This window comes from Neodiprion lecontei, chromosome 2 (assembly GCF_021901455.1).
Source record: "Neodiprion lecontei isolate iyNeoLeco1 chromosome 2, iyNeoLeco1.1, whole genome shotgun sequence".
In the NCBI taxonomy this organism is placed as follows: domain Eukaryota; kingdom Metazoa; phylum Arthropoda; class Insecta; order Hymenoptera; family Diprionidae; genus Neodiprion; species Neodiprion lecontei.
The window spans coordinates 111,956-138,673 of record NC_060261.1 but is presented as its reverse complement, the minus strand read 5'-3'; the positions used below and the strand labels follow the sequence as shown (position 1 = coordinate 138,673).

The window sequence follows — 26,718 nt, the reverse complement described above, 5'->3', positions numbered from 1 at the left end:
ATGGTGTTATAAAGGAGATTGTTCGGTTAAACCTCCTTCATGAATACTATCACAGTTCTGCACACCGATCGTAAAAGAAAGAATAATCACGATCAGGCCCCGTATAAAGCTTCCAAGGCGCCTCTCTAGTGGCCTCGCCTAGGTCTTTCATCTACTCACAGCCCATTCAACTCGAGTGGGGCTCTATTTTGAGTCGGATGGGGCCTTATCAAAAATCAATGCCACACTCCTATAAACGTGTATCGCCTAGGTATAACGTTGCAGTTGAAATTCGGATTAAATAATAGAGTTTCGCGGTTCACCGTTGGCTACATACCGCAGCTGCAGTATGTACCGTAGCGTTGCACCGTAACTAACTAATGCTTACCTCTCTGTCGGATATCCGAAAACAAGTTCCAGATACACGTACGGAGATGAAAATATTGACTGATAAGTACGTGTCTAACACAATTACGGCATGGTAACATGAGTACCGTAACGAATTTCACGGATAGAACGTCGCCGTAGAAAAGCACTGAACAAAAGGCCCGTAATGATGGATGAAACGAGAGAGACAGTCGACAAGGCTCTACCGCTCGCACGCCCCGACCTACGGCCCCGACACATCCACTCGGAGTTCATTGATCATAGGACCCTACGTGTTCCCACTTTTGTCGCAGTATTCATGTGGTAGCGACGGCGGCCGCTACAAAACTTGTTAAATCCACCTCACTTACGTTTATGGTGGTCAATGTATCCGCTTTTCACCCCGTAATTGTTCACAGATCCTGAGCAAGCGGAGACCAATTCGTCGCGGGACTGACCGAAGAACACTGACAACCACGGAGTAAAATTTTCTCCCACCTCACCGTCGCGCTGAGGTACTACTACTGCGAGACAGTGGCACTCAACTCGATTCTAGTCGGAAGGCTGCCAACATTGATAGTAATTCGTCTACGCGATGATTATGCCACTTAAATTCAACGATGCAGCCGATTGGTATATGAGTATTGCGGGTACACCTACACCTTCGGGAAATTCTAGGCTGAATGCTAACTGAAATATAGCTGCATAAATATGAATTACAGTGATGCGCATTCAAAATCATTATCACTGAATTTTATGAGACGAGAAAAATTGTTACACATTGTCTGCATTTTTCTCGCGGCCAGGCTAGTTCACAACGATTGAGCACCGCTAATTGCCGATTGATATGCATGTGTCACAAAACTCAAACACGATATTCCATGGCTTATGCGAGTAATGTAACGAGCGGTGGTAGTTGTTTCTACCAACAAGAGAAGGTTTTGCTATGAAACCTTATTCGTGTGTGATAAAATTTCAGAGTACACACAAGAGCCTACAATCCATATAAACTGATTTATTACCAATGCGTGTTTCTTTTCTGATTAAATTTGTACGTTATCGCAATAACATTTGCGTACAAGAATATTCTACCTGGGGTCTATCCCACCTTATATTTGTAACGACGCAATGTATTGAAAAAAAATAAATATATACATATATATTGAAACAAAATATGTGCATATCCTAGTTATTTACGTTTTACACATTTCGTCCTCTTTTCGAATTTGTAATGCGCTTTGATATGATAGGGCTTACTTCAGTATTATCATCGGCAACAAACTGCCTCTTGTTCCGAATTAAATTGGATACCGGGGTACTGGTACCAAACTTGTGATTTTTCAATCCAGTCAAGTTCATGTTTAATTTTTGTGATACAGTTTTGCCCCTGGTCGATGTTAGCAACTCTGTCGTAGGTGTTTCATTTTGTATTTCATTTTTTTTTTCAAGTTCAAATCGCAAAGTACTCTGTTTCAGGTTAGAGTTGTGGCTCAAATTTTTTATAGATGTTAATTTTTCACTTGAAGCTTTAGGCACAGCTGAAGTATGGGCTGCTTCGTTTCTTGATTTTGGCGTATTATTCGTTGATTGCCGTTTACCTTTTCTTTTGCCACATTTTTCCTTCATTGGATATACTGGATTAGGCATACTTAAATGACAGGTTTCGACCAGTTCTGAATTTGGACCAACAGAACTCGGTTTTCTAGTTGCCGATTCATAACTGTGTAAAGATATGTTTGCATTTTTATGATTCGACTGACGATTAATTAATTTCTTTCCAACTCTTCTCGATTTAGTTGCAGAACCATCTTCTGCGCTTGGTGTGCTGCCACCCTAAAAATTTGATGGAGTAGAATGTTACATCAATAAACAGTGAAATGAGCAATACAAATATAGTATAACCAAGTAGTATAACTTTACACATTTTTTCTTTTCGAGAGCAAAATTTTAAAATATTAATAACAGGAGCACAATGCAGCCATGAATTGCTACAATGGAGAAAAAAAAGGATTCACTAGTGCGATACATTTTTTTGTACCTGTCAACTACAGCAAAAGTTTGAATAAGCTTGAGGATATGATAAAATTGCTTGAGATATCAATGTTTTAGATTTTTACAGGTTTAACACTTATTCAATTGAACTTTTAAATGAAATCAATATATACAGTTATTAGTCTTACCTCTATTCCAGTTACACTCAAATCTAGTTCTTCAGCATTTTGGTAATTTCCTTTCGTCCATGCTACATGAGTTTCTATCGCAGTAGTAGTTTTTTGGAATCCTTTTTTCAAAGCAGAACATTTGAAATTTTTAAAGTATGCTTTAAATTTAATTGTCGTAGTACGCTTCAAGTTCTTTGAATCCAAAGAATCAATTTTCATTTCATGCGGTCGAACTCTGTCAGACTTATATACCAAATGTAATGTAATATTGTATAGGTTTCCGGAATCCAGTTCTTGCATACCAAACAATGTCAAGGAAATAAGAGTATGTCCAAAGTTTGAATCCAAATAGCACCCTGATTGATCTGTCAGGAAAACCTGAAATACAAATGTTTAGACTACGTATGCATACCGCTGTAATTTGTTTCATCAATCGACAAAGCATTTGGAATCATATGGGTAGAACTTAATTATTTACTTGCAACTCGTTATACTGTTTCACTCTGTTAGTGTAACATTCGATGTGGTGTTTACAGTTCATTAAAAAGGATTTCAAATCACAGGTTCTCGTTAGTGGAGTTTGTAGAAGAATACTGTTCATATTTATTGACATCGGCATCACCCATTTGCCAAGTTTTAGCTTGTCTGAGACACAAGTAACTTGTACTGTGTAAATACGATCCGCAGTATGAACACTCGATGAAACAAAATTGAAAATGTATTCATTTTCAGTAAACTTGGTACAGTGCATTCCTGCAAGCCGATACAATTGGTCAATGTATTCTGTGTCAGTGTCAGGTAATCTCTTCGAAGGTACGATGAGGGATTGTGTGGAAAAGTCAAATAGATGCTTGATGTCACCAAATTTGGAAATATTAAGGCAACATTCTATTTGGAAATTAAGTTCTTCCAGCTCCTGAATCTCTTTTCTAAGCACTGCCTTTTGCTCCTTCAATGTAGCTGAAAGATTGGTATTTTTGGTTGCATACACTTTCGAAATAGGTTATCTGTCACCAGTTACAAAGAAATGCTTCGCTGATGGTGGGGTTTGATTGTATATGTAAGATGCAAACGTGTTAATTGTGATGCAAGATCATTTTTGCTTACCACCTATTACGTTTCTGGTGCTTTCCTCAACAGAATTTGAACGGTGAGCACTGCCTGAAGAATCCATAGTGGTTGGCGAATGAGTGATTACACCGTTAAATGCGGTGAAAAAAATTCATGAAAAAAGAAATATGGATTTACAACATACTGTATAATAGAAGTTACAAACTGATTCTCTACAACGTCTGTAACATTGAGATGCGTCGTTCACTTCTTAGCACGTGGTTTATAGTTATCTTCATTAAGGTGAAGTCCTCATGACGTTCCCGTCACTACCTACGGTACCGGCGGCGTCGTGCATTGTTTTCAACACGGAAACCATAGCTTAAAGTCTATGCTTTGGGATCCGTCTATAACAGTGGTCTATAAGTCCGTGGTTTTCAACAGTCTGCAGTACTTGTGTGTTTTCAAGCAAATCGCTACAGCCATTGGTTAAAAACTGGGAAAATCGCACTTTAGTGCGCACCGAGTGCGATTAGTCATCGTTACTATGGGCCCGTCCCAGTGCGTTCGGGAGTTAGATGGCAGCGCTAAAAACTCACTAGGACAGAGGCAGAGCGTCACGAACTCGGCAATCTAAAAGAGATAAAAGATTGTTGACAACAGTGGGAGCTAATATCGGAGCGCATTCTATATTATGTGAAAGAAATCCTGCCTGACGAGAGTTTTTTTACCAAAAAAATTCAGTCCAAAATGCACATTGTCGATATAGCTAACTGACATCTCAGTCAACGCTGATATACTGACAATTATATTCTGCCCTTTTCTATTGATGTGTATAGGTTTTAAATCGACGATTTTGAACACTTTAAAGAGTACGATTTAATCCCGGTAGGGCGGCGTAGCAGCCATTTAACATGTCGACGATTTTCCGGTGTGGTCTATGGGTTCAGCAAAATAGTCAGAGATGGCTACGTGTATTCGAATTGAGAATTCACTTGTCATTCTGTGCTAACTTCATCGAAATGTGAGATACACTCAACCTCTAGTATACGGAATCCTCGAAAGTGAAGAAGAGTAGAGTCACTGTAAAAGTAAACGCTATTTCTAAGTAGTTCTACACGATAAAAATATGGGGTCTCGTTACGATCGAGCAATTACGGTATTTTCACCTGACGGTCACTTATTGCAGGTTGAATATGCCCAAGAAGCAGTGAAAAAGGGATCAACAGCGGTAAGTAGATGTGCCCTGTATAATAATAACCTATACGCCGGTCTCTTGTCAATTGTTATTAATTTACACAGACGTGGACGAATAGATCAATCGTATTTTCCGTCATATTCCGTAATCGTAAAACCTCTATGGCTGCTTGTTCACTGAATTGGCATTCAAGAAAAGGTGTGCCCTTATTTTCTCAACCACATGGATTGCTTGATTCAAAAACATATTTTTGCCACGAACTTTATTCAATGTACTCCTGATATTTCTCTGAACGCCTCTTAGCTTATTGAATTCATACGTAAGAGCACTGGTTCAAGGTTGGCGTTCGCGGCAACGATGTTGTTGTATTGGGTGTGGAGAAAAAATCAGTGGCCAAACTTCAAGAGGAACGAACAGTTCGAAAAATATGTCTCCTGGATGAACACGTTGTGATGGCTTTCGCAGGTATGAAAAACATGTATATTACTTGTATTATTACGTCAATGACTTTGTTACTATATATCAATATCTAATACAATATGACTAATTGCTGGATTCCGTATTTATAGGTTTAACCGCTGATGCAAGAGTATTAATAAATCGAGCACAAATTGAATGCCAGAGTCACAAGTTAACTGTTGAGGACCCTGTGACTTTGGAATATATCACACGATTCGTAGCAGGTAAAACTGAATCTAAAAACAGTGATACATGTAACAGAATTATACCTTAAATCAATAGTCACAAATTCGATATTCTCATGCCGTCAATTATGTTTGATTTTGCAGGGTTGAAGCAAAAATACACTCAAAGCAATGGCCGCAGACCTTTTGGAATATCATGCTTATTGGCAGGTTTTGATTATGATGGTGTACCTCACTTGTACCAAACCGATCCATCTGGAACTTATTTTGAATGGAAGGTGAGATATTTTGCAGATTGCCGTTACTGTTTATATTTCCATAATTCAATGCAAGGCAGAAATACATCGCTTCACATTCCACATAAGCAGTTCCCAGTATAACAACAACTTTTTGCATTGTTGAATATAAGGCTAACGCTACAGGACGCAGTGCCACAACAGTCCGTGAATTCCTTGAGAAGTATTACTCTCCTGAAGAAGTAACAACTGAGAAAGGTACCATGAAACTTGCCATTCGAGCGCTGCTAGAAGTTGTCCAGTCTGGACAAAAGAATTTAGAGATAGCTGTAATGCGCCGTGGTCAGCCGTTGCAGGTAAGTTCTATGATGAAGCTAAATACATATTGTACACAGGACTTTGTAATAACATCTATGTGACAAAAGGATGAAAAGTGTCCCATGAAGATGCAAATTTGATTTGCAAAAATCTTACACATTGAACATGCGGACAATAATTTATGGTTGCTCGCTGATCTGTTTTCAGATGCTGGATGTTGAAACAATTGGTGAATACGTTACAGAAATTGAAAAAGAAAAAGAGGCTGAAGCTGAGAAAAAGAAACAGAAAAAGTAACACTAATGTATGTGATTATACATATAATTATTCTCAATTTTTAAATAATATCTTGGTACATCAAGAAATCATTAAAATACTAAAAATAAAGAATCACACTCAGTGTCCAATCATATGGTAACTTTGTTATTTATTTATTTTTTTTCTTAGTATCTGTTTCTCTGAGAGGAATGGCTAGCCATAGAATAGTCACAGAAGTCAGACAACTCTACTTTGCTGCTCATGTTGACGACTGAAATGGAATTTATTCAATTTAATACATATGAGCAAATGAAACATGTTAATTGTGTATAACGTAACAGTTCCGAAGCAAACCTTGAATCGCACTTGTCATTGAAATTCAAATCTTTCGCGGCTTCGTTGACACCGAATTTTATACTTGATACCCAAACTCCGATGCTACCTGAAAATATTTTCAATCTTGTAATCTGCAACCGCAGCCAAAGTAGCAAAAAAAAAAAAAAAATTGCACTGTTGCATTTTTTGGTAAGTTATTCAACAATTCACCTGCTTCCTGAGAATTTGATAGTTCTGCCAATGGATCGTCTCTTATTGCGTTTTCCCAGAATTTCTCACGATGATACTCCCGCGTCACTTGCTGCAGGGCCTCTGTCAGGGCAAACTAATAAGAGTAAACATCGACAGGTTAACTGACAATTTCTGTTATTATTTAAGATTGGGTCAAGTCACGTTTTCCATTCAACGCCCCTATGTATGTACAGACGTTGATACCTGGCACATTTGCAACCGCGAAATTACGCGGACCTCATTATTATCCCCAATTTCACGTTTAATGGAATGTTTGGTTCGGAAGTGGTCGCAAATCTTGATTTTTCCCGCACCAGTCCTTCGGCATACTTTTGTCAGGAGATCGGTACGACTTGCGCGAAAATTTTCATGCAAAAATTCGTGGACATCGGGGTTAAGGGAGTTGCACATTGGGTCACGATTGTGCGAGGTAACTTTACGAAATCCGTAGAGATTAAGCTGCCTTATGAAACTCGTTATGTTATTCGTTTTGAATATTGAATTTGGGGCTTTCAGATATTCGTCTTGAAACATTTTATAGTCCAATAATATCGTCCCACCATTGACGCTCCACCTAATCGCCCCTGTTTTGCACTCGTTCACAATTCTCCAAAGTTTCTGCGGGAACCGCATAGACAGAAGCAGGCAATCGTCGTACATCTCGACCACTCAATTCGTTCGTATATACGATGATACTTATTTGAAATTATGTTTCTAATCAGGTAGGTCTAAAAGTTTGCCTTTCGTACGTGATTTCTCCGTAAATAAATTTCAAACATAAGACGATCATTATGTAGAACAATTGAAATCCGTATTTCGGCACGTGCAGACCGTACCGTAACAACGCAAATATCGCACGTCTCCTGTTGTCGGATTTCAATCCAGCCGAAAGTGCGAATATAGCTATTAATTTTATAATGAAGTAACTTCAATTCGAAACTTACCTCATCGAATTCGAACGATTCCCTCGCAATTCGAACTATTGACTTATGAAGCATAAAGGTAAGGAGGACTATCTCCGTGTCAAGTAAGTGTCCATAAAATAGAGTACAATCGAGATGGCGTTGCAACAGCAAAAGTCCCACAAAGCGTCAATCCGTTTGAACCCAATGGGGGACCACAGTTGTCAAGCTGATTGCAGGTGGCGCACAATCGTTGGTCTACCTTGCCGCGAAATTCCGGTGATCCGAAACGAAAAAGTATTTTGTTTGGACGATTGAAGAATTTAAACAGGTTAATTTACCATGCTGCTTTTCTCCAAGTGAAGAAAAAAGATCCTCTATAAAGGAAAATGAATTTTAACGTAATATTGTATGCTTGAATTTGAATTTTAAACCAACGATGGTGCTGCCACCAGGCTTCAAGAGTTGGCAGTGTGGTTCCCCATTGAACCCTGATTACTGGAGGCGTATGTATTTACGGGTATGATCCGATATACACTGCGAGCACTGTAAGGTGTGACGTCAATTTAGTATACTGCGAAGCCGTTCCTTTATAGTTAGCTATACTGGTCACTGTTTAAAACGGAACGTAGTACAGTATACTGTGATCGACATATTTTGGCGTGGGTATACTTCCGTTTAGCCCATACCTCCGATCGATCTGAAACTTGGTGTCCTAATGTATTTCGATGCGCTGATTGAGAATATGATATTCAAAATTGGCGCAAATTTTATTTTCGATGTCAAATCGAAGAAAACTAGGTTTCCGATTTTTTTTTTGCTTTTATTGCGATAAATATGGAAAGTGGAGGAAAATGTTTCAGATAAAAGTTGTAGATCATGACAAAATTAACATTTCATCTCTCCTACGTTTTTCATGTAGAACCGGTAATTTGGGAGAGAAATACAAAAATCATCGGAATTTTTTGTTTTTTCGCCAAAACTACTTCGATTGCAATACAATACAATACAATACAATACAATGCTGATGCAGATTCCCTGTATCGTGTCCCGCGCCAACCTAACTATGTTTCACACACCATCCGAGATGCCCCGCACCCACCCCACTATTTCCGACCCACCATCCGAGATGCCCCGCACCCACCCCACTATGTCCCACACACCATTCGAGATACATAAAAAAAATCCGAGGTTCTACATAAAAAACGTAAGAGACATAAAATTTTGATCCTTTCATGGTCTACAACTTTTACTTGAAACATTTTTCTCCACTGTCCATATTTATCGCAATAAACGCAAAAAAAAATTTTAAAAACGACTTTTCTTCGATATGACATCGAAACTAAAATTTGCGCCAATTTTGAATATCATATTCTTAATCAGCGCATCGAAATACCTAAGTATACCAAGTTTCAGATCGAACGGAGGTATGAGCTAAACGGAAGTTTATCCCCCGTCAAGTGTCAACTTTCGTAAATACAACGACGCCATTATTGTTTACACCAGCGTTGTAGGCGCGTGAGGCTCCTGGCGAATTGCCGCTGTACTATGACAATAAAATCACCGCGACCTAGGGCCAGTCGGACCACGTCTTACGTCTTATACCTTATGCACCGTAGACTGATCTCACAGAGGGTTCAGAGTCAAAAGTTATGAGACATTGAGGTACTCTGCATTTTATAAATATTTCTAGAACAAAAATATTTTTACCAGGCCGGTTATAAGGCCTTTATTCAAATATCCCGCTACGCTGATATTATGTACGTTAGGCGAATGTTACGTCATCGTAAATACCATGAATGTCAATTAGAACCATTAATAACATAGCGCGCATGGCGTCCTTTTTGTGCGTCCACAAAGGTATGTAACGGTAAATTACAGAAACTTGAACGTATTGACTGAAGATTGCTAAAGACAGTCAGTTAAGTGCGGGCAATTGCGAGATAGAAATTTTTTACCGTACTGACTCATTGTCAATTAATATTGTAACCCCCATGAGCGAATCGGTAAGTGTAGGGCATTGCCGTTATCGGCGTTATCCCCGTGTCCTTTCGCTTGCTTCAAACTGATACTCGTGGCTGGCTGTCTTTAGCAATCTTCAGTCTACGGGTGTTCACTCCTCTCTCAAGTTCTCTGCGTCTGCGCCAGGAAGTATTACTTCCTGTGACGTCCTGTGTACAATACATAAATGTATGTAGAGCAACGGCAAATGCATACGTATATACTTGTGTGTGTGTGTGTGTATGTTTATCAAGAAGGAGATGATTTCAAGTTTTTACGAAAAGATCGTGGGTACGTCGCCTCCACCTGAGCCCAATGAACCTAAAATACTTTGTGTCGGCCTGATCTGCCTGGACATTGTGCAAGTTTGCAAACAATTCCCAGCTGAGGACAGCGATCAGAGGTATGCCTACATACATACGTCTTGCACGTGAATTTATATAAGCATGCATGTATAGACGAAGTCACGCACACGTATGCGTCCTGTATACATATACATGAATATCTACATACAGATGTACTTCACTCATCTTCACTTCGTCATTCTCGAATCTTAGCGTTATTATCGTCACGCTTTCATAATTTTCGCCTGTTGGGGTGCCTATTTATATGCCGGTCAAACCTCTTTTGCTAACCTTAAATCCAATTTTCCACCATGCTTCAACCGTATCGAGAACGCCGAATTGACAGTGATCATATCAGGGTTACCAATCCCTGGATGGTATATCCCAACCGTATGGAAGTTTTCGGAAGAAATTCCTTCACTGTTTAATCCCGCTTTTTGATTTGATCAAATTACCGATACGGTGTCGAGTTGACATAGCTCTAGTTCCACTCGCCGTCTCTCAACACTCATTCCATAAACTCGAAGGAACATGCGTCATCGTTTCCTTGACTTCGGGACGGTTGTTTTCTCAGTTTTTAATGTAAAATCAATATGTCGAATCTGTAGGCTAGATATGCACAAGGTGTTGGTCAAATTAATCACTAATTATATAACGCAAGCATGTTTTATGCGAACTTTTTTCATACGTGTTTATCGTACACAAAGTATGATCCGTTGCTATGACGGTAGAGTCAGTCTGCCAACGCGCATGCGCGCAGCCAGAAAGTATTACTTTCAACTCCTCCGCGCATGCGTAATCGCAAAAAAAATCTGGCATTACGCGATCTTGACCTCGATTTCGTGCTTCGCGAAAAAACGCGTAACATACTTTTGTTATGTAAAGTATAGTGTGGTATCAAGAAGGCAACGGTCTTTTCGCCCCGCGTATTTACAACTTGCTTACGCTCGGCCCGAAAAGAACCGAGTTTGCCTCCTTGATACACAACATACTATTTTCGCAATTTGTTCTGCGAGTGAACAGACGACTATTCACCAATCGCATTTGTCATGTTTCAAACTCACATCTGAGATCAGCTTCGGCATTGTCATCAGCTTTTCTTCGCCTGTTAAACATAAGAGGCTAGCTTTGAAGGTTCTTCAAAACCATGAAATGAATTATTTTCCTTTAAAGATGCGTCGCGCACAGGTGGCAGCGCGGAGGAAATGCTTCCAACAACTGCACCGTTCTATCTGAAGCTGGGAATTCGTGCGAGTTTTTGGGTACACTAAGCGCGGAGCAGCATTTAAATTTTTTACAAGATGATATGCGCAAATGTAAAATAAACTTTGCACACTGCCCGACGGTGGAAGGATTTGGCTGTCCAACTTCAACAGTCATCCTGAGCCTTAATTCGGGAAGTCGAACTATTCTGCACTACAATCCGAATTTGCCAGAATTGAGTTTGGAAAATTTTGAGAAATTAAATTTGGAAGAATATAGTTGGATTCATTTTGAGGTGAATTCTCTACTTATTTTTCATGTGCAAAAATGCAGCGGATGCGAGATTAATACATTCGCACACTAAAGTCTGCTGAACAACTCTTACATCACATTATAAGCACTAATTATCATCAGTTTTTGTACAAATGCCAGGTTAATTCACGTTTTGTGATTTTGGTCAAACAATTTTTGCAAACATTTACAACTATCTACCGTTTTTCCGAAGGAATCTTAATTTTTGTGCGTATTATCACTGATGACTGGATTAATTATGCAACAAAAAAATGCCTGTTACCCAGCATGTTACCTTCATGTTTCCCTGAACTTGGCATTGTATTTATGGAGGTTGGAGGTAAGGCGGACAATGTCATGTGGGTTTTCACCTGGAAAAGTGTTCGCCACAAAGCAGCAAATAGTGGTTCAATAAGTCACCGGAATAGCACTGATAAGCAATAAGGGTTTACTCTGAACTTGGCCGTTATAGATGAAGTGAAGTATGTTACAGAGTAGTTGTAGTGACTAGATAGTTGATAAAAGTGCCTACATGTAAATGGATGGTCAACTGCTAACGTTGTGAAATGAAAATATACTCGATACATCCTAAAGACTTACCACAAGACGTTATTATAAAACGAAATTCAAATTTTTAACGACAGATTTAATAATTGGAACAAATAACTTTATTTAATTGAGACTTTAAAATGTCATTTAATAAGTTTTTTGAAAATAGCGCCTTCACAAAGCGGATATTTATCTTTTTCCGTTTAATTGTATCCTAACTCTATCAATTCTTGGCGCTTTCTCTTAAACGTTTTACTTTTGCTACAGCAACGCCATCTTATACGTACTCTACTTTACGTAAGTATAACACTTTGTATATACAGGCATAATCCTCCTTGCCTCTACCCTCCATAATTGTATTGTCAAGCACCAGTCTCGTCTTCTGAAATACAAACGAGGATCCGCATATATCGTTCAGCGAGCGTCAAAATTTATACATATAACTTGTAGGGTACTACGCGCGTATTAGTATCATGCGTCACAGATACTTTCGGCCACCCTAGGCTTTGAGTAGTTTGCCACCCTTTGCGTAAATCAGAAAAGCAGTACATATGGGGTTTTAATGATACACATTGATAATTTTTTTCCAGAACTAGCTATTTTCGGTCTGAAAGCAATGGTTTGCAAATTTTTGGAATCACGAATATCTATTGCCGGTGTGAGGGATATTATTTTGTTATAAGTACTCATCAATTTTACGTTCAATGAAGAGATGTTGATAAAAATAGTTGGAGTGCTACTTTCTTTTTTCAATTTGAGAGAGTAATGTAATAATTCGATAGATAAAATGCTAATCTTCATACTCAATATTTTTATTCCGTCAGTACAGTTGTATTAAACTATGTTATTTTACTAGACTTTTTTTCTTTCCCACTCATGGTGTAAATTCTTAGTTTATATTGATAAACAAGTCCTGACAAACGCGAGTATTTTCGTCCGCGGTTAGGAGGGTGCTTGATCGATTACAAATTTTTAATTGCCCGCGACGCCTTAACTGTGCCGTTTGAGACTTGACATTTAACATATTTTTTTAATAGAAAATTATAATCTTTACGAAAAATGCTGTATCAAAATTGATCTAAAATCAATAGTGTATATATGGTAGTTGATTAGGAATAATTTTGGTCCGATAAAGTTTATCCTATGTAACGCTAGTATGATTTACGCGTGTTATCTTTTCTGCGTTCCGTACTTAAAGTAATCGTTTCTGCATTACGTCCTAGTACTTGAAAGTGCACCTTTTCGTACTTTGGTACAAAAAGTTTCGTCTGCACTATAGAGACCGAGTCTCTTTCGCCTCGCGTATTTGTAATATGAGTTGCCGGCGAAACCCTTGCGAAAACTTACGCTCGACGTAAAGAAACCAACTTTTCATTATTTGATGCACAATATATTATTAATCGCCCGTAAGGTTTATCTAATGTTTACATTAGAAACGTAGGCCTTAAAGCTGTTTTTTAAACAACGAAATTCTCTACAACACTCTCAAAACTCTGCTTATTCAAGTTGAAATATGCATAGATTAACGAAAAAAAATAAAGTGGCAGTCTTATTGTCCCAATGCGGATAGAATATATTTGAGTAGCAGACTAAGTTTGGAAGTTTATGCAACTGTGAAAGGGCATTTCATTGTATTTGTAGAGGTTCTCTCATACTTGCTACTATTTATTTTCATGCATAGAGGTGACAAGATCTACGCTCATATATATATCTCGCCCATTCTTATTTTCATTCGGTTAAAATTAACGACATTTACGAATTTCGAATAAAAATTAACGCTCCCGAATACGTGCCGCCTTAAGCTGCAGGTGTTGGTATATTACCCAATGCTACATCCGCTTTAGAATGACTTGCAAACTGTTCTTCGCACATGAACTTAATTCATTCATCATTGATTATTGTAAGCTCAAACCCCGAACTTTGACCGCGACTGTCCTTTTTCTAGGGAAGGAACGTGGGCACGGTTTTGTCTATGATCAAGCATGTAGAGACGTACAATAACTCGTTGAAATTGGCTTCGAAGGACATTAAAAATCGTCTCGATCCTGCACTTCCAATGCCGATCACTATTAGCATTGAGTTGGAAAAATCTGACGAGCAGCTTTTGGACCTGCTGCCTTACGTAGACGTCACTTTCGTCGGCAGAACATTTGCCCAATTTAGAGGATTTGACAATATGACCGAAACACTGAGAAGAATATCTCAGGAAGCCAAGTCCGGGTCAGTACGTCTTCCACCCAAAAATCTTAATATATTACACATATTATATCCATGCCAAGTCCATACCTAACGCATCCAGTCCCTCCCACTTGCGCTGTGATGAGATCTTTTTTTTCTCATACTTATGTATATTTATTACGCAGAGCAACCATAATTTGTGCATGGGGCGACAGGGGTGCCATGGCGCGTACGCCCGATGGCCGAATTGTCCAATCACCTGCGTTCCCCCCACACAAGATTATTGACAGCCTGGGAGCTGGGGACACGTTTACCGCAGCGATACTTTTTTATCTGAATAGAGTCAAGCTACAGCCACCATTGTCAAACAGAAACGACTCTGATCTCGCAAGAAACACCAAAGGCGCAGAAGCCCAGTCAGATCCGAATACAGAGTTACAGTTGAACGAGGTGAAGCGTAAAATAACACAAAATTACAACATCGAAAGCCTTGAAGTGAGTCTGACGGAGTTTATAGATTGCACTGTTTTGCAAAACGCCGTTACTTTTGCTTGCAAAGTTGCCGGGGCGAAAATTGGGCTAACTGGTTACGAGGGACTTGGCAACGTTTTTAAAGATCTCTTGAAAGATTAACTTGACACCAAAGTTTACACGATGCCATGCGCACAATGTGGGTGAAAGTACTTTTTTTAATTTCTTTTGCACGGCATCGTGCGTGGTATACAGTAAAATAGATGTGCAAAGTGTTTATCACTCTTTGTTGAATTTTCAACTAAATATAGTTTATATATTTATATATCTGTAACATAAATACCGCAAGGAGAAATAGAGAAAACCATGCGGTTAGTTGGGCTGGTAGCATAACTATCGGTCCTTAGCTTATCCAGCTGGGAAGTCAGTCAACTCAATTCTCACGAAATTCCGAGAGATCGTACAATTTAGCGATAATCTTACGTTATAAATCTGTGTTGTAACGCACCCACGCGCGCATGTACACGCACAATGCTTGGTGATGTGTATATACTTCCATTGTTTCTTTATATACATATATATATATATATATACATATTATATATATATATGTATATTAAATAAAAAAAAATAAACGATACATATGCCTTCGGCAATTTCATAAATTCATCTTATACATACGTATACCTATACTACACTTGGTTATCGGATAATCCCTTAGCGTTGAATGATGAACATTCTAATTACTACTACTACTACTACTATACATCGATTTACTACCAAGCACCGCGAGTGTTGGTAACTGTTTGGTGCTAGCAAACGAGATTTTAATTTTAATTCGTTCATTACGAAACTCTCACCGATTTTCATCTGTTTCTTGGCAGTATGTTTGGAACTTGAATATTATCATTAATCTCGATCGTGCGTTGTCATTTTACAACCAATACGCAGGTATTAACATGTATAAATATGCATTTTCAGAGCTTTCAAAATTCGAATACATACTTGAACCGTATCATTTCTCTACGCGTGTAAAATTCGAACTTGCATAAACGTCTGACGTACCGTCTGCAGACTTGGTACAAAGCTGACAAGACGTATAAAATATTATTTAATAATAATCTTGATACGTGTACACGAATATTTTCCTTAAAAATAAATTAACAATCATATCTTTATACGAGACATTTACGATCAGTCTGCTTCAACACCGCTGTCCAGGAAGTCCCTCAGCAACAATCCAACTTTGGTAGGGAAATTCCTGTAACGGGAATTGAACGATCATAATTAATTCGCTTTCGACTTCCGCCTAAGATGAATAATTAAAATCTTATAAGGATTAGATATTTCTAGTTCGAACAATAAGCTTACCTCGCTACATTGTTGACATGAAAAAATATGCCAGGTATCGAGGCTTCCGGAATGTTGCGCCGTTGTGCCCTAACGATTTCAGTGGCGGCAACCTTTGGTGGAAGTAGTGACATTATACTTGGAAACCTGGAGGAATCAATCGAAATAATTAATTTAGGCCAGTTGACGTGTAGGTAACGTGAAAAAAGAACTGTGATCCTCGTTCTCTCTAAATATGAATCACTGGGAATTCACTGATATCCATATGTAATTACAGTAACTAGTTTCATTTTATAATTACGCCACTGCCTTTTCTCAGTGGTATATTAATATGTAATTGAAAATCAGCGACTATTCACTGACATCAGTGAATCTATACCCAGTCGAATTTAGGCGTGTCGCTTACCTGACTTTTGGCTTTTTGCACAGCCCAGTGTCAACCATGTATGGAAAAACGCACGTGAACTTAATGTTCATTTCTTTCGTTGCCATCAAGTCCCGCAGCTCCAACGCCGTGGCTTCCATCAATCCTGATCAAGCATAATAATGATAACCAAGTATGAGTAAGATATTGAAAAAAGACCAGAATCATCCGCGTGCAGAATACAGGTACACGCCCACCGAGAATAAAGATCAGTTGGCATGACAACATTTTTTTCAACCCGTCAAAATTCTTTTTTCTTCTATCGTTCGAAAAATATGATATTTACTGACCTGAGCTGTTATTTTGTCTGTCACAAAGAATGCAAGCTTAACTCGAATGCGCACATTGATTCAACAATTACATGATCTTATACTTTGAATTCCACCCCTCCCATCCGTTTGTAAGACTTGTTAGTCAGATCGAAACAAATTTTTTTCGATTTCCTGAATTAACTAATTGATCCATCTTTACATAGGCACAGTTCTAATTAAAGCGTAGTTTAAATTTATTAACCCTTAGTTGGCCGGCATTTGGAGATTTAAAACTCCCGTACAAGTCGACAATAATTTTTAACGATTTCGGTCTGGTATCAGTGTGAAATATCTGTACGAATTCCACGTCTATATACTGCAGGGTATCCCATCGTGTGTCAGACATTAGATTATCTCTAAAACTAGAAATTCTGTTGGAAAATGTTCCGAGACAATACTTGTATGGTTCCCAAGGGGACGCATGTCCTGATGATATCAGTTCAGTCGTAAGTATCATTACTTCCGAGATATTGACACAAATTGATTTTCTTAAATCGCTACCGATGTTTTTCCGGTACAAAAAACTTACCCAACATTAAGACCATTTTGAACATACGTGGTAAAAATATCCAGCGTTTACGCTTCGCGAATTATCGTTACGCAAAATAAAAAGTCCGTAATCTGCTGCCCAACTATATGCATAGCTCACCTCTGACGGCAAATTTGGATCCGCAGTAGGGCACCAGGTTCGGAAGTCCCGAGATTCCAGCCATCGACGACAGGGCGACGACATGTCCATGATTTTTTTCAATCATGCTCGGCAAGAAGGCTTGGAGCGTCTAGAAATCGCGGCACGGTATACGCATACGATATAAGATATAAATGTAATGCAACTTTTACTTCGATGAACCATTCTTTTTTTCGTTATTTTATTTTTTTTTCTTGTCAAGTTTTTCATACATTCATTCACACTGGAACTTCTAACCGTAGAGCACTTAAAGTATCTTTGTCACCTTATAACGAATTGTTTTTTGGCCAAATCTTCCCGAACACATATCTACCACATATTTTGTTTACGAATTATATATACATTGATGAAATTATCTTACCCAGAAATGGGCGATCACGTTCACGTCAAAAATCTTTCGTATCTCTTCGGGCGTATGATCCAGGAGTGTACGACAAGGCATGATACCGGCATTGTTTACGAGAATTGTCACATCACCGACTTCCTTTCGCACATTTTCTGACACCCGAAACACCTCCTCCCTGTTCGTTACGTCGCATCTGCAAGTGAATACGAAATCTCTGCATGAGTATACGGTATAATTTTCTTGCATTTATTTCATCATTTTTTACGGTCGTTCCTCAGTTTACTAAGATTTTTGTGACGGCTGCGAGCACACACGAGATCGTAAGTTGTGAATTGTTATTTCACCAGGTGGCTCATTTAGCAGCATTTCTATGCAGTGTTCGCTGAAATGGCTTATCTGAAAATCCGGATAAGCGTAGGGCACAATTTGCGCAATTATATTTGACGGATGAATTTACTTATAAGGTGAAAGTTCTATGATGCACATGAAAATTCAATACTTCGATGTACCGTATCGTTGCAACGGTGCATCCAATTTTCAAAATTGAAAAAAGAATTAGTTCGTTGAAAACTTATCAACTCATTGACCATTTTCTCAAAAACTTCAAAATAAGGGAGGATCTTATTTCTCGTCGAGAATTTATGCAGGTGACGATTTTCTGAAAGTTTGAAAGTAATTTTTCTCAAATTTTTTTATACTTCCATCACGCTCTGTCTCAACAATAATACGTCTTAGATCAAAATGAAAGAAACTCGGACGGCTCAATAGTTGAGATTTTTCAATTCTAAGCGGAAACTTCAATTGCGCATATACTGAACTAGAATGTAAAAAGTGTTTCTGTCTATGGGAAAAATCCGTACCAGTTGAGATTCGGTGGCAAAAATGGTGAAAATGTAAAAATAAATAACAGAAAAAATTTTCCTCTCAAATTTTTAGATACAAGCTCGATCAGTTTTCTCAAAAATCTATATAATTACTCAGGTAATCAATGGCATTATTATTGAGATAAAGCGAGTGCAGGCATAGATAAAGAAAGAAAAATTACTCAGAGGTTTTAAAAAAAATGGGTCACCTACATAATTTCTTGGCAACTAAAACCCTCTTTTAATATTGGAAATTCGAATCGATGCACCCTTGGGATGATTACAACTTGGGTTCGCAGAAATTTTTATTTTTTTTTGAGTTTCTATTGAGATCGACAATTTCCAATTCTATACGTCGAATAATAACCAAAACCTTTATTTATTACTTATGAAGTTTGTTTTTGTCTCTTTTAAGTTTGATTAATAAGTCTTGAAGTCTTTGGTCGACAGCTAATATGGGTGCCTATTCAGAAGAAAAAGGAAAACGTTTTCATCAAGATGTGGTGGGCTTTATCGTTATCGACGTTATGAGGGGCAGTATTATGAGAGCATGATGGGAGATGACGTTTGTGGTTTGATACGAGAAAGTCCATACGGCAATAGTAGAAGTACGAAAAATATTTATTATTAAACTTTGTTTGCCAATTCTTTTACATTTGTAGTTTATTGTTATTTATTATTTTTGAATGAAAATGATTTGAATGCAAACCTGACGTTTGTTTGATTGTTAGTTACAATAAATGTTTGAAGAAATAGGTAATTTTTCTTAAAATCCGAAATATCGGTTCGGTTTCTACAAGCACAAACTTTATTTAATAAAACTATTTTTTCATTTATTATATAGAAGAAATCAAAATTCGACATCTAGAACCCAGACTCATAATTCGTGTTGACCGGTGTAATAATACAGCATGTAAAAGTACGAAATTTGCAGATGCATAGAACTTTCACAACATATTTAATATGATAGATTGGATCGTTGGAGTATCCCACTCTACACGGCGTAAACTTTGTCAATCTATTTTTCCAAGAGTGTGAAATTTGCATGATAAAATACGAACATATAATGGATGGCTGCAGATAAAACCAGAGAAAACTGTAATAGTAAAAATTAAAAATGGTTGTGAAAACTTGAGGAATGAGAAAGGCACTTGATGCGATTATACTGAATAGTTAGCAATGCTTATAACGACGTATCGCACTATTTTTCACATCATTTTCTGATCGTAACGAATAGACTGTGAAATATAGATAAGTGTAATTTATTAAATTACCAAACAAATTGTTTCACTGGTATGCAAATTGAAAACTTATATATATATATACTAATTTTTAACCGCGGTGCGGTTGAGAACGGCAAGGGCGAGGAGGGGTGTTGAACGATATGATTGGGAACTACGCGTCATTTGTACCAAAGTCAACTATATGCGTACAATGCTACAGATTCAATTAAAGTTCAACACTACAGTTGTTTTTTGTCTCGTTATACATTGCATAATCGCGTGAATTAATTATTCATACGGGGCATTCCACGTATTATCGGCCCGACCGAATCCTTGAACGTCTCAGAACTGGTTCCGACTTTGTGAAACGTTTCCGCCAAACGGCAAGAGTATTTGTGAATTTTGAAGTTATAATAAGCAAAAAATTATTGGCGTTTCCGCAAGTTGAAGAAAAACACCTCATATTCTTAGATTTCTCAAAAACTTAGCGTAGAAGCTCTGACTTTTTTTCCTCACCTTTCGCCTATGTTTTCGTACAGGCATACACCGATGCGATTGTGTGCGATTGTGTGTGATTGAGTGCGATTTCTTAACGAATACATATATCTTATTTTGTTTCTCTTCTGCCCGGATTTATACTTACTTGTAGGTATACACTGCCGAAGCAACGTTCGCTCTCTTAATTTCCTCGGCAGTTTCGTTGTTACTCTTCTCGTTCAAATCCCAACAAACAATCTTCGCTCCCAGGGAAGCATACTGCAAGGCTAGCTCTCTGCCAATCCCGTGACCCGCACCGGTAATCTGGGCAACGAACATTAGTTGTGGAATATAGCATGATGTAGGCAGAAGGAATTTATGTATATGAATTATCAATTCTAAACCACGGAAAAAAAAAAAAAAAAACTTGTTGCGATAAATTATCCGGAGGCGACCTCTACTCTTTAGTAAAGCAATTATTCTAAGTAGGTACGAGCATACACATACAGCATAGTATACGTCGCGTTACTCACGGATATGGATATCACTCGATCGCGTAAGGTTGTTTTACCTGTTCGTTTCGAATAATTTGCATTAAAGGTAATATTACAACAACTAGAATTAGGTATACTACAAGGTACACATTACATTATATGCTGGATTTTTAAGAGATTCTGACATCATGCTTTCATTATAGCCTGCGATAAATGCGGGACTGACGATATTCTATAGTCAATTTGACAATAAGGTATGGAAATTAATTGTTTGAATGCATGTGGTGAAAATTTTGCACCACCATCGTGTGCACTTCAAATGCACGGAAACTTTTCCCGCTCTCTATGCCCATCATGTGAAACACGTTGCAGTTTATCCACATAGGTATATTCGGTTTATTGTTGGAACAACGATGATTTTTGCGGTACCTAACGAAATTTATATCTTTAACCTCACGACGTTTCCAAAAATATCATTCCGTAAGCTAGATTGAGTTTTACAATTAGCGTTAATCAAGACCAACTTATGATATCAGATACGGATCTTTCTTCACAAATTTGATTGTAGCCGACGTTATTGTCTGAACTGCGATTGGATGTAACCTGCGCGCGACGGATCGAAAGTTTTCATTGATATCCATGGCTATAGTTATATGACACAACGTTTGCAATACGAGCATGTTATTTAATTTTGTTATACACGGCAAATAACGTAACGATTAACCGGAATAGCCTCGGCTAGGGCGGAGTCCGTTATCGATCTAAACAAAACATTATACATTCTCCGGAGAAGCGGGTAGCTGTGACAAGCCGGTAGCTCTTTAAAGTATTTAAAATTGTAAAATGAAGAATGATTGTCATACCAAAACAATTTCGCCGGCGACGCTCTTCTCCTCGACGGGAAAAAATATCCGGAACGTACCCTCGACGATAAAGTACGTCACTTTGACGAGAAAAAGAAAAATGTCAGCGAAGATCGCGATCCCTGCGTACGCCGTAACCATGATTGCACAAGTGACTGTCCTGAAACAGAGATCGAACAGTTTTTAAACTTGACTATTTCCGCTCGATTTCCACCTCTCTGCGACTGGATTCAACCGTCGCTTCCTGGTCTGAAATAACTCTTTCAAGGTCACGAAAAGACGGTGTGTTGGATATTTCGCGGGTAGGGGAAAGCAAACAATTTATCAGATGGCACTTGTGATGTTTACGTAGGAAAAAAAAACGACAGAATTACTACAAACATCTTGGAACGAGTTTGCGTTACGCTGGCATCTGGCTGACCATCGGAAAGCTTACTTAGTTTAGACTCGAGACTATACAATTTATGAAACTATGAATAATTATCAGGAGATCGGATGGTTGGTTTTGGATCTAGTTAGACGCTACGCTAATTCTGCTTCTACCGTTTCGCTGTAGTACAGGTATATCAATTTCCGATTGGACGAATCGTGACATCATTTAAACATGCTCACGCTTACAATGTATCGTGATTTTCGAATATATAAATACGCTGTTAGGAGAAAAAGATGCGAGGCGACTTTTCAGTTCACCGTGACCGTACCGGGTAGTAATTAACAAGCGATGTGAGGTGTGTTAAAGTAACACATTACGCGACCAGATATAATATAAATACAAATATATACGTATAATGCACTACTGTTTCTGAAATTCTTTGTCTACTTGTAGCGTAGTTTCACTCAGCATTATACCGAACTTCCGCTAATCACAAGTGGGCGGCCCGGCCCTAATTAATCCGGATATTCCATATTCTACTGTACAACTGTACAACTTTGGATTTATGCAACGATCAGTAAATATTATAGATATTAAGTACACGTGAGTGTGACTCGGTATTCCTACTCTAAGCGAACCTCGCAGCGTCAGCGTATCAGTATGTATGTAGGTACGTAATAATTAATACGAGTGCTTATTCGTAAACGTAAGTTTACGCATGTCACAGGGATACGGTGCACGGTACAGGTGTCGAATACGTTCTAGATTGAGATCTAGATAGAGATCTTCAGTTGCCGAAAACAATGCGCGTCCACGTTTAATAATTACATTTAAACTTAAGACGGAACGGCCGCCGCCCTCTAAGAAACACATCACAAGCAGTTACAATTTGATATGATGATGTACTGTAATATACTGGACAAACTTGTATACACCGTCGTACCAGCTATACGTATATCAAATTTTATAGATAACGAGATAGAGATAATTCATTATGGCCGTGACGATTTTGGGCAATATACGAGGCAGACTTATCGCTATCCAGGTTAAAGTTTGTGCAGAATTCTAGAAAAACTTAACAACGAACGACTGTCCCGACATAATGCTTACATACTCGGCAACGACTAAAAATCGAAATGTGAAATGAAAGATTGCGACCTCCCACGTCTCGATTAATTACCGGATGAGTATGACTTTGCTGAAAGATTCTATGATTTCCTGATGCGGGAAACGGAAGACACAAATGCGGAACTGAGAATTGACCTTCGCTTCACTCTGACCGACTGTTACCACGTCTATAAACATGCTACTTGCCTTCGCGTATCAGACACGCCTCCTCCGTTCCCTACACTTACATAAAAATGCAGATGCCGAAAAGATTCATTCTGCTAACGATTCTAATGTACGACACGCGGGGAGGGAGCTGTTATCGATAGTTACATAAAACATATTACGGAATTTGATGAAACATCAAGTGGGGACTAAACCATCGTTCGCTAGTGCCGCAGCCTACAGACCTTTGAAAATGCTATGCCGCAGTAGTTAGTTATTCCTGTAATGAGTGCTTGAAGACGGAAAGAAAACCGAATTGTGGAACCCGGTGAAGCGATTGACACAAGTTTGAATCCGTAACTGCTCGCGTTCGAAACGATACTAAACGTTCCCTCCCCTCCATCTCATAATCAACTAGACATTATACGTACAGTACCACCAGCCTTATACTGTATGTTCTCATGCGAGTATGCTGGAGCCAACCGCAACCACAAGGTTCGCTGTTGTGGATAGGCGTACTACGCCAGACATATATGCTCCTTATTCTGTTCGTCTTCAATCGTCATTTTTTACCTCGAGTTAAAGTTGGGTCAAAAAACACGTTTTTTAAACCCGATCAGACCGTCCATATCATTACACGTGTATGAAGCATTCCGTATATACACGACCAAATTTTAAACCTGATATTATTTGTTTTCCTCAAACTTTTTCGCGGTGTAGCAGGACCTTAAAAACACCAAGACTATTTTCTTTCTGCTCACTTTTTTTTCCATTTACATACTGCAATTAGCAATGACTGTAGGAAGTCGTGGGAATGTTCTCATCTCTTCGAAATAATCAGACTCTCAATTCTTGCATTGAAAATTCCTCTTTGCCTTGACTGCGAACAGCGAATATGTGTCTGCTTGTTGAAAAATCTTTTCTCACCAATTGTAACAACTAAAAAAACTCAATTGAACTTCCAAATATCTTTTGACCCGACTTATCGGCGCGTCTTCTACATCTAGGCAAGCTAACGTATGTTACGTACGTGTCCAAAGTAGATGCGAGCATATAGGCGGGAACTCACCTCGCCCGATGAGACACCATACCGGTACGACTCGTGCTCTGTATTTCGTAATATTCGTTGCTGAGAATTACTTGTATCAGTCAATTTGTGAGCCAGTGTTAATTAACGAGTGTAAACTATGATGTTGCCAGTCCAAGAGGGTAGCAGCAATTAAGTTATGCGGAGCGGTTCAACGTTTTTGAATCCTCCGTTAATCAAGAAAGAGATTGAACGCAGGGTGGGGAGGACACGAATGAAAGTTTGGTCAATGAAATACGATTGCAATGCGAGTGCGAATAATGTTAATGTGTACGACGACTTGCAATCCATTATACACGGTGTACCGATTCCGCTACGTTGTGGGTATCTATCTACTTTGCTTTGCTGATTGCAATGTCCTACTAATCACTCTGCACTGTGCGCCGCAGGCTATAATTTAGGAGGGAGACGAAATTCAGAATTTTCACCATACTTTTCATTCGTTCGGTGGCCACGTGTTCCGTGTTCCCCGATATGGGCTAAATCGTTATGTAACATTAATATTGGAACGGAAGTTTAAATCGCTTATTAAAACTGAATTACATGTACGCGGCGTTGAATTTATCAATTTTCTACGGATGAATGCTGAGTGGAACGAGTTTCCAGGTTTACCAGGGTGAGAAACATTCAATAATACTCAAATGCCGATACTAAAACCAAATTTACTGAAATTTTACGCTATACTGTAAAAAGTATCAATCCGCAGGCTTCAGTAGAATTTCAGAAATATGTTAATTCGAAAATTCCGAGACTGCACATCTGCAGAGATTTGCAGAAAAATATTTCTCTACTCCAAAATGCCGTCGTTGTACCGTCTTTGTTTATTTAAGAATTTATGAATTTTTCTCAGAGGCATATTATTGGATTTTACTGAAAAATATTAATTTCTACTGAAATACCAAAGAACCACGATGTAGTTATATATAAATTCACGTACATGAATAATTTAGGTTCATGCTAAAAAAGTTCACACATACTTTTTGCATATAGGCAGGAATTGACAGAATTCTACAGAGCTGGTTTCATCACTGATTGTGAGACCAGTTGAGTCGAGGTATGAGTCGACAGTGATTGTATTTATAAGTATCCACCGGAAGTTGGTCGGCCCTGAAGATTGTCCATCTTTTACGTCAAGAGCGTGATGTACAGTTCAGGCTTAGAGCAAAGGGTTCAGGGTACGTTCGGACTGTGTTCTTCTTCCCGCTCCATTGAACCAAATTTCATGCCAGAGCGTCTATATTCATTATTTGTGTTTTCAACTCATCGTTAGCACACTTGTTTTAGCGACGCGAATATTGAAAAAAGAACTCACTATATTACGCATTGTCAGAATTCGAAAAACATGCGCGCTTGGCAGTTATTAGTTTTCTTATCGTACTCGCGTGACCGTTGAAATTTGCATCGTTAGTTCAGTACGACTTGAAAACGGGTGAACATTTGATATGTTTTATTCATAGGTGTCAGAGTCGGCCGCTCTGGTTTTGAATAAGTTGCGACCCTCGTTGATTCAACCAGGAGACTTACGGCGAAAGTTCACGACCCACGGTCTGAAAGGAAATTCAACTTCAGGATGTATTTTAAGATTCAAAGTCAGTACAAGGTTTGTTCTGTTCTTGACAATATTCGTAACAATCGTACGATCCAGCCCCAGTGTAGTCGTAGGATGTAATTTTGACGATAAGGACCTACTGAACTTTAAGACCTTAGGCAGGTGACGCCGTTTGTTCGAAAAAATATCGTACGGATAATGTAAGAGATCGTCAGAACAAAACTTATGTGGTAATCGACAGTTATACAGCTTGTTTCAATCATCAATTTTCCCAGAAAAATTGAATTGTTATTCCCTGGTGAAAGTTTCTACTACTACGAATTTTTACAGAAATTGAAACATTTCGTATTATTTCGTACAAAATTTTGAATATGAATAGTTTTTCATAAATCATTGTTAATTTTTCGTTAAAAATTGTAGTATCTTGTAGATTTGTTATCGAAAAAATACAAATTTTCATGTACATCTACAAGTTGTTATAAGAAACTACGCATATTTACAATTTTGTACAAAAACAATTTTTTGTACAACATTGTACAACATATCCTAATTTCCCTAAAAATTCGCAGCAAATCATAGAAATCAGTTTCACCACGGTTTGCTGATATCAACGATTATAGCAAATCAGTACGCGATCTGTACTGCCGGTACGGCTGACTGACATACCGACAAAAATATCCT

The 26,718-nt window shown here is 38.4% G+C and overlaps 6 protein-coding genes across 25 annotated transcripts in view; 2 read left to right on the top strand and 4 right to left on the bottom strand.

Annotated features, from left to right (window-relative positions):
• The window catches only part of LOC107223344 (FERM, ARHGEF and pleckstrin domain-containing protein 1), a 32,834-nt gene extending 31,974 nt beyond the window's left edge, over nucleotides 1-860 (bottom strand). For 2 of the 3 annotated variants that reach the window (XM_046730201.1, XM_015663006.2), the window contains exon 1: nucleotides 717-860. The gene's annotated coding sequence lies outside the window, so the exon portion shown is untranslated. Of the gene's footprint in view, nucleotides 1-367; nucleotides 689-716 lie in introns of those variants that run through there. The other variant, XM_046730202.1, reaches the window with a different exon arrangement.
• Nucleotides 861-1,345: 485 nt separating this feature from the next.
• LOC107223351 lies at nucleotides 1,346-4,031 on the bottom strand. Of its 2 annotated transcripts, none has more exons than XM_015663012.2 (4): nucleotides 3,615-4,031; nucleotides 2,986-3,467; nucleotides 2,526-2,885; nucleotides 1,346-2,178 (listed from the first exon to the last, which is right to left on the bottom strand). In XM_015663012.2, the coding sequence occupies exons 1-4, from the start codon at nucleotides 3,679-3,681 to the stop codon at nucleotides 1,546-1,548; spliced, it is 1,542 nt and encodes a 513-aa protein (XP_015518498.1). In that variant the 5' UTR covers nucleotides 3,682-4,031; the 3' UTR covers nucleotides 1,346-1,545. The 2 variants fall into 2 exon arrangements, with proteins under 2 accessions (XP_015518498.1, XP_046586164.1); XM_046730208.1 differs by having other exon boundaries at nucleotides 2,986-3,260; nucleotides 3,615-4,030.
• Nucleotides 4,032-4,489: 458 nt separating this feature from the next.
• On the top strand, nucleotides 4,490-6,727 carry LOC107223346 (proteasome subunit alpha type-7). 2 transcript variants are annotated; one of them, XM_046730220.1, is made up of 7 exons: nucleotides 4,490-4,788; nucleotides 5,094-5,220; nucleotides 5,325-5,438; nucleotides 5,544-5,677; nucleotides 5,809-5,991; nucleotides 6,161-6,257; nucleotides 6,401-6,727. In XM_046730220.1, exons 1-6 carry the CDS (start codon nucleotides 4,687-4,689, stop codon nucleotides 6,248-6,250), a joined length of 750 nt encoding a protein of 249 aa, XP_046586176.1. In that variant the 5' UTR covers nucleotides 4,490-4,686; the 3' UTR covers nucleotides 6,251-6,257; nucleotides 6,401-6,727. The 2 variants fall into 2 exon arrangements, with proteins under 2 accessions (XP_046586176.1, XP_015518494.1); XM_015663008.2 differs by lacking the exon at nucleotides 6,401-6,727 and having other exon boundaries at nucleotides 6,161-6,363.
• LOC107223347 lies at nucleotides 6,345-11,929 on the bottom strand. 9 transcript variants are annotated; one of them, XM_046730224.1, is made up of 4 exons: nucleotides 7,723-7,990; nucleotides 6,758-6,872; nucleotides 6,566-6,653; nucleotides 6,345-6,482 (listed from the first exon to the last, which is right to left on the bottom strand). In XM_046730224.1, the coding sequence occupies exons 1-4, from the start codon at nucleotides 7,774-7,776 to the stop codon at nucleotides 6,449-6,451; spliced, it is 291 nt and encodes a 96-aa protein (XP_046586180.1). In that variant the 5' UTR covers nucleotides 7,777-7,990; the 3' UTR covers nucleotides 6,345-6,448. The 9 variants fall into 9 exon arrangements, 5 of the variants coding, with proteins under 5 accessions (XP_046586180.1, XP_046586178.1, XP_046586181.1 ...); XR_006902593.1 differs by lacking the exon at nucleotides 7,723-7,990 and adding an exon at nucleotides 10,317-10,730 and having other exon boundaries at nucleotides 6,449-6,653; XR_006902597.1 differs by lacking the exon at nucleotides 7,723-7,990 and adding an exon at nucleotides 10,317-10,730 and having other exon boundaries at nucleotides 6,449-6,653; nucleotides 6,758-6,859.
• LOC107223345 (ketohexokinase) lies at nucleotides 9,523-15,352 on the top strand. 3 transcript variants are annotated; one of them, XM_015663007.2, is made up of 5 exons: nucleotides 9,523-9,540; nucleotides 9,936-10,084; nucleotides 11,199-11,523; nucleotides 14,014-14,288; nucleotides 14,432-15,352. In XM_015663007.2, the coding sequence occupies exons 2-5, from the start codon at nucleotides 9,942-9,944 to the stop codon at nucleotides 14,877-14,879; spliced, it is 1,191 nt and encodes a 396-aa protein (XP_015518493.1). In that variant the 5' UTR covers nucleotides 9,523-9,540; nucleotides 9,936-9,941; the 3' UTR covers nucleotides 14,880-15,352. The 3 variants fall into 3 exon arrangements, with proteins under 3 accessions (XP_015518493.1, XP_046586166.1, XP_046586165.1); XM_046730210.1 differs by lacking the exon at nucleotides 9,523-9,540 and adding an exon at nucleotides 9,542-9,550; XM_046730209.1 differs by lacking the exon at nucleotides 9,523-9,540 and adding an exon at nucleotides 9,660-9,686.
• A 459-nt stretch (nucleotides 15,353-15,811) lies between these two features.
• LOC107223340 (epidermal retinol dehydrogenase 2) lies at nucleotides 15,812-25,610 on the bottom strand. Of its 6 annotated transcripts, none has more exons than XM_046730213.1 (8): nucleotides 25,466-25,610; nucleotides 21,757-21,916; nucleotides 20,566-20,723; nucleotides 17,852-18,029; nucleotides 17,452-17,581; nucleotides 16,474-16,597; nucleotides 16,089-16,214; nucleotides 15,812-15,978 (listed from the first exon to the last, which is right to left on the bottom strand). In XM_046730213.1, exons 2-8 carry the CDS (start codon nucleotides 21,895-21,897, stop codon nucleotides 15,912-15,914), a joined length of 924 nt encoding a protein of 307 aa, XP_046586169.1. In that variant the 5' UTR covers nucleotides 21,898-21,916; nucleotides 25,466-25,610; the 3' UTR covers nucleotides 15,812-15,911. The 6 variants fall into 6 exon arrangements, with proteins under 6 accessions (XP_046586169.1, XP_046586167.1, XP_015518483.2 ...); XM_046730211.1 differs by lacking the exon at nucleotides 25,466-25,610 and adding an exon at nucleotides 24,471-24,505; XM_015662997.2 differs by lacking the exon at nucleotides 25,466-25,610 and adding an exon at nucleotides 24,432-24,469.
• Between the last annotated feature and the right edge of the window lie 1,108 nt (nucleotides 25,611-26,718).

Bases quoted from the DNA above. Each gene is read 5' to 3' on its own strand.
- LOC107223351 (XM_015663012.2), bottom strand. From the start codon at position 3,681: ATGGATTCTTCAGGCAGTGCTCACCGTTCAAATTCTGTTGAGGAAAGC. The intron at 3,468-3,614 runs GTAAGCAAAAAT...CCAATCTTTCAG, and splicing joins CACCAGAAACGTAATAGGTG to CTACATTGAAGGAGCAAAAG. The intron at 2,886-2,985 runs GTAAATAATTAA...TTTGTATTTCAG, and splicing joins AACAGTATAACGAGTTGCAA to GTTTTCCTGACAGATCAATC.
- LOC107223346 (XM_046730220.1), top strand. From the start codon at position 4,687: ATGGGGTCTCGTTACGATCGAGCAATTACGGTATTTTCACCTGACGGT. The intron at 4,789-5,093 runs GTAAGTAGATGT...CACTGGTTCAAG, and splicing joins TGAAAAAGGGATCAACAGCG to GTTGGCGTTCGCGGCAACGA. The intron at 5,439-5,543 runs GTAAAACTGAAT...TTGATTTTGCAG, and splicing joins TATCACACGATTCGTAGCAG to GGTTGAAGCAAAAATACACT.
- LOC107223347 (XM_046730221.1), bottom strand. From the start codon at position 7,776: ATGCTTCATAAGTCAATAGTTCGAATTGCGAGGGAATCGTTCGAATTC. The intron at 6,873-7,722 runs GTAAGTTTCGAA...TACTCTTATTAG, and splicing joins AATCGTTCGAATTCGATGAG to TTTGCCCTGACAGAGGCCCT. The intron at 6,654-6,757 runs GTGAATTGTTGA...AAATATTTTCAG, and splicing joins ATCAAATTCTCAGGAAGCAG to GTAGCATCGGAGTTTGGGTA.
- LOC107223345 (XM_046730209.1), top strand. The intron at 11,524-14,013 runs GTGAATTCTCTA...TCCTTTTTCTAG, and splicing joins ATAGTTGGATTCATTTTGAG to GGAAGGAACGTGGGCACGGT. The intron at 14,289-14,431 runs GTCAGTACGTCT...TTTATTACGCAG, and splicing joins TCTCAGGAAGCCAAGTCCGG to AGCAACCATAATTTGTGCAT.
- LOC107223340 (XM_015662997.2), bottom strand. From the start codon at position 24,454: ATGCTCGCATCTACTTTGGACAC. The intron at 18,030-20,565 runs GTAAGTATAAAT...ATTCACTTGCAG, and splicing joins TCGGCAGTGTATACCTACAA to ATGCGACGTAACGAACAGGG. The intron at 15,979-16,088 runs GTAAGCTTATTG...TTCCCGTTACAG, and splicing joins CATGTCAACAATGTAGCGAG to GAATTTCCCTACCAAAGTTG.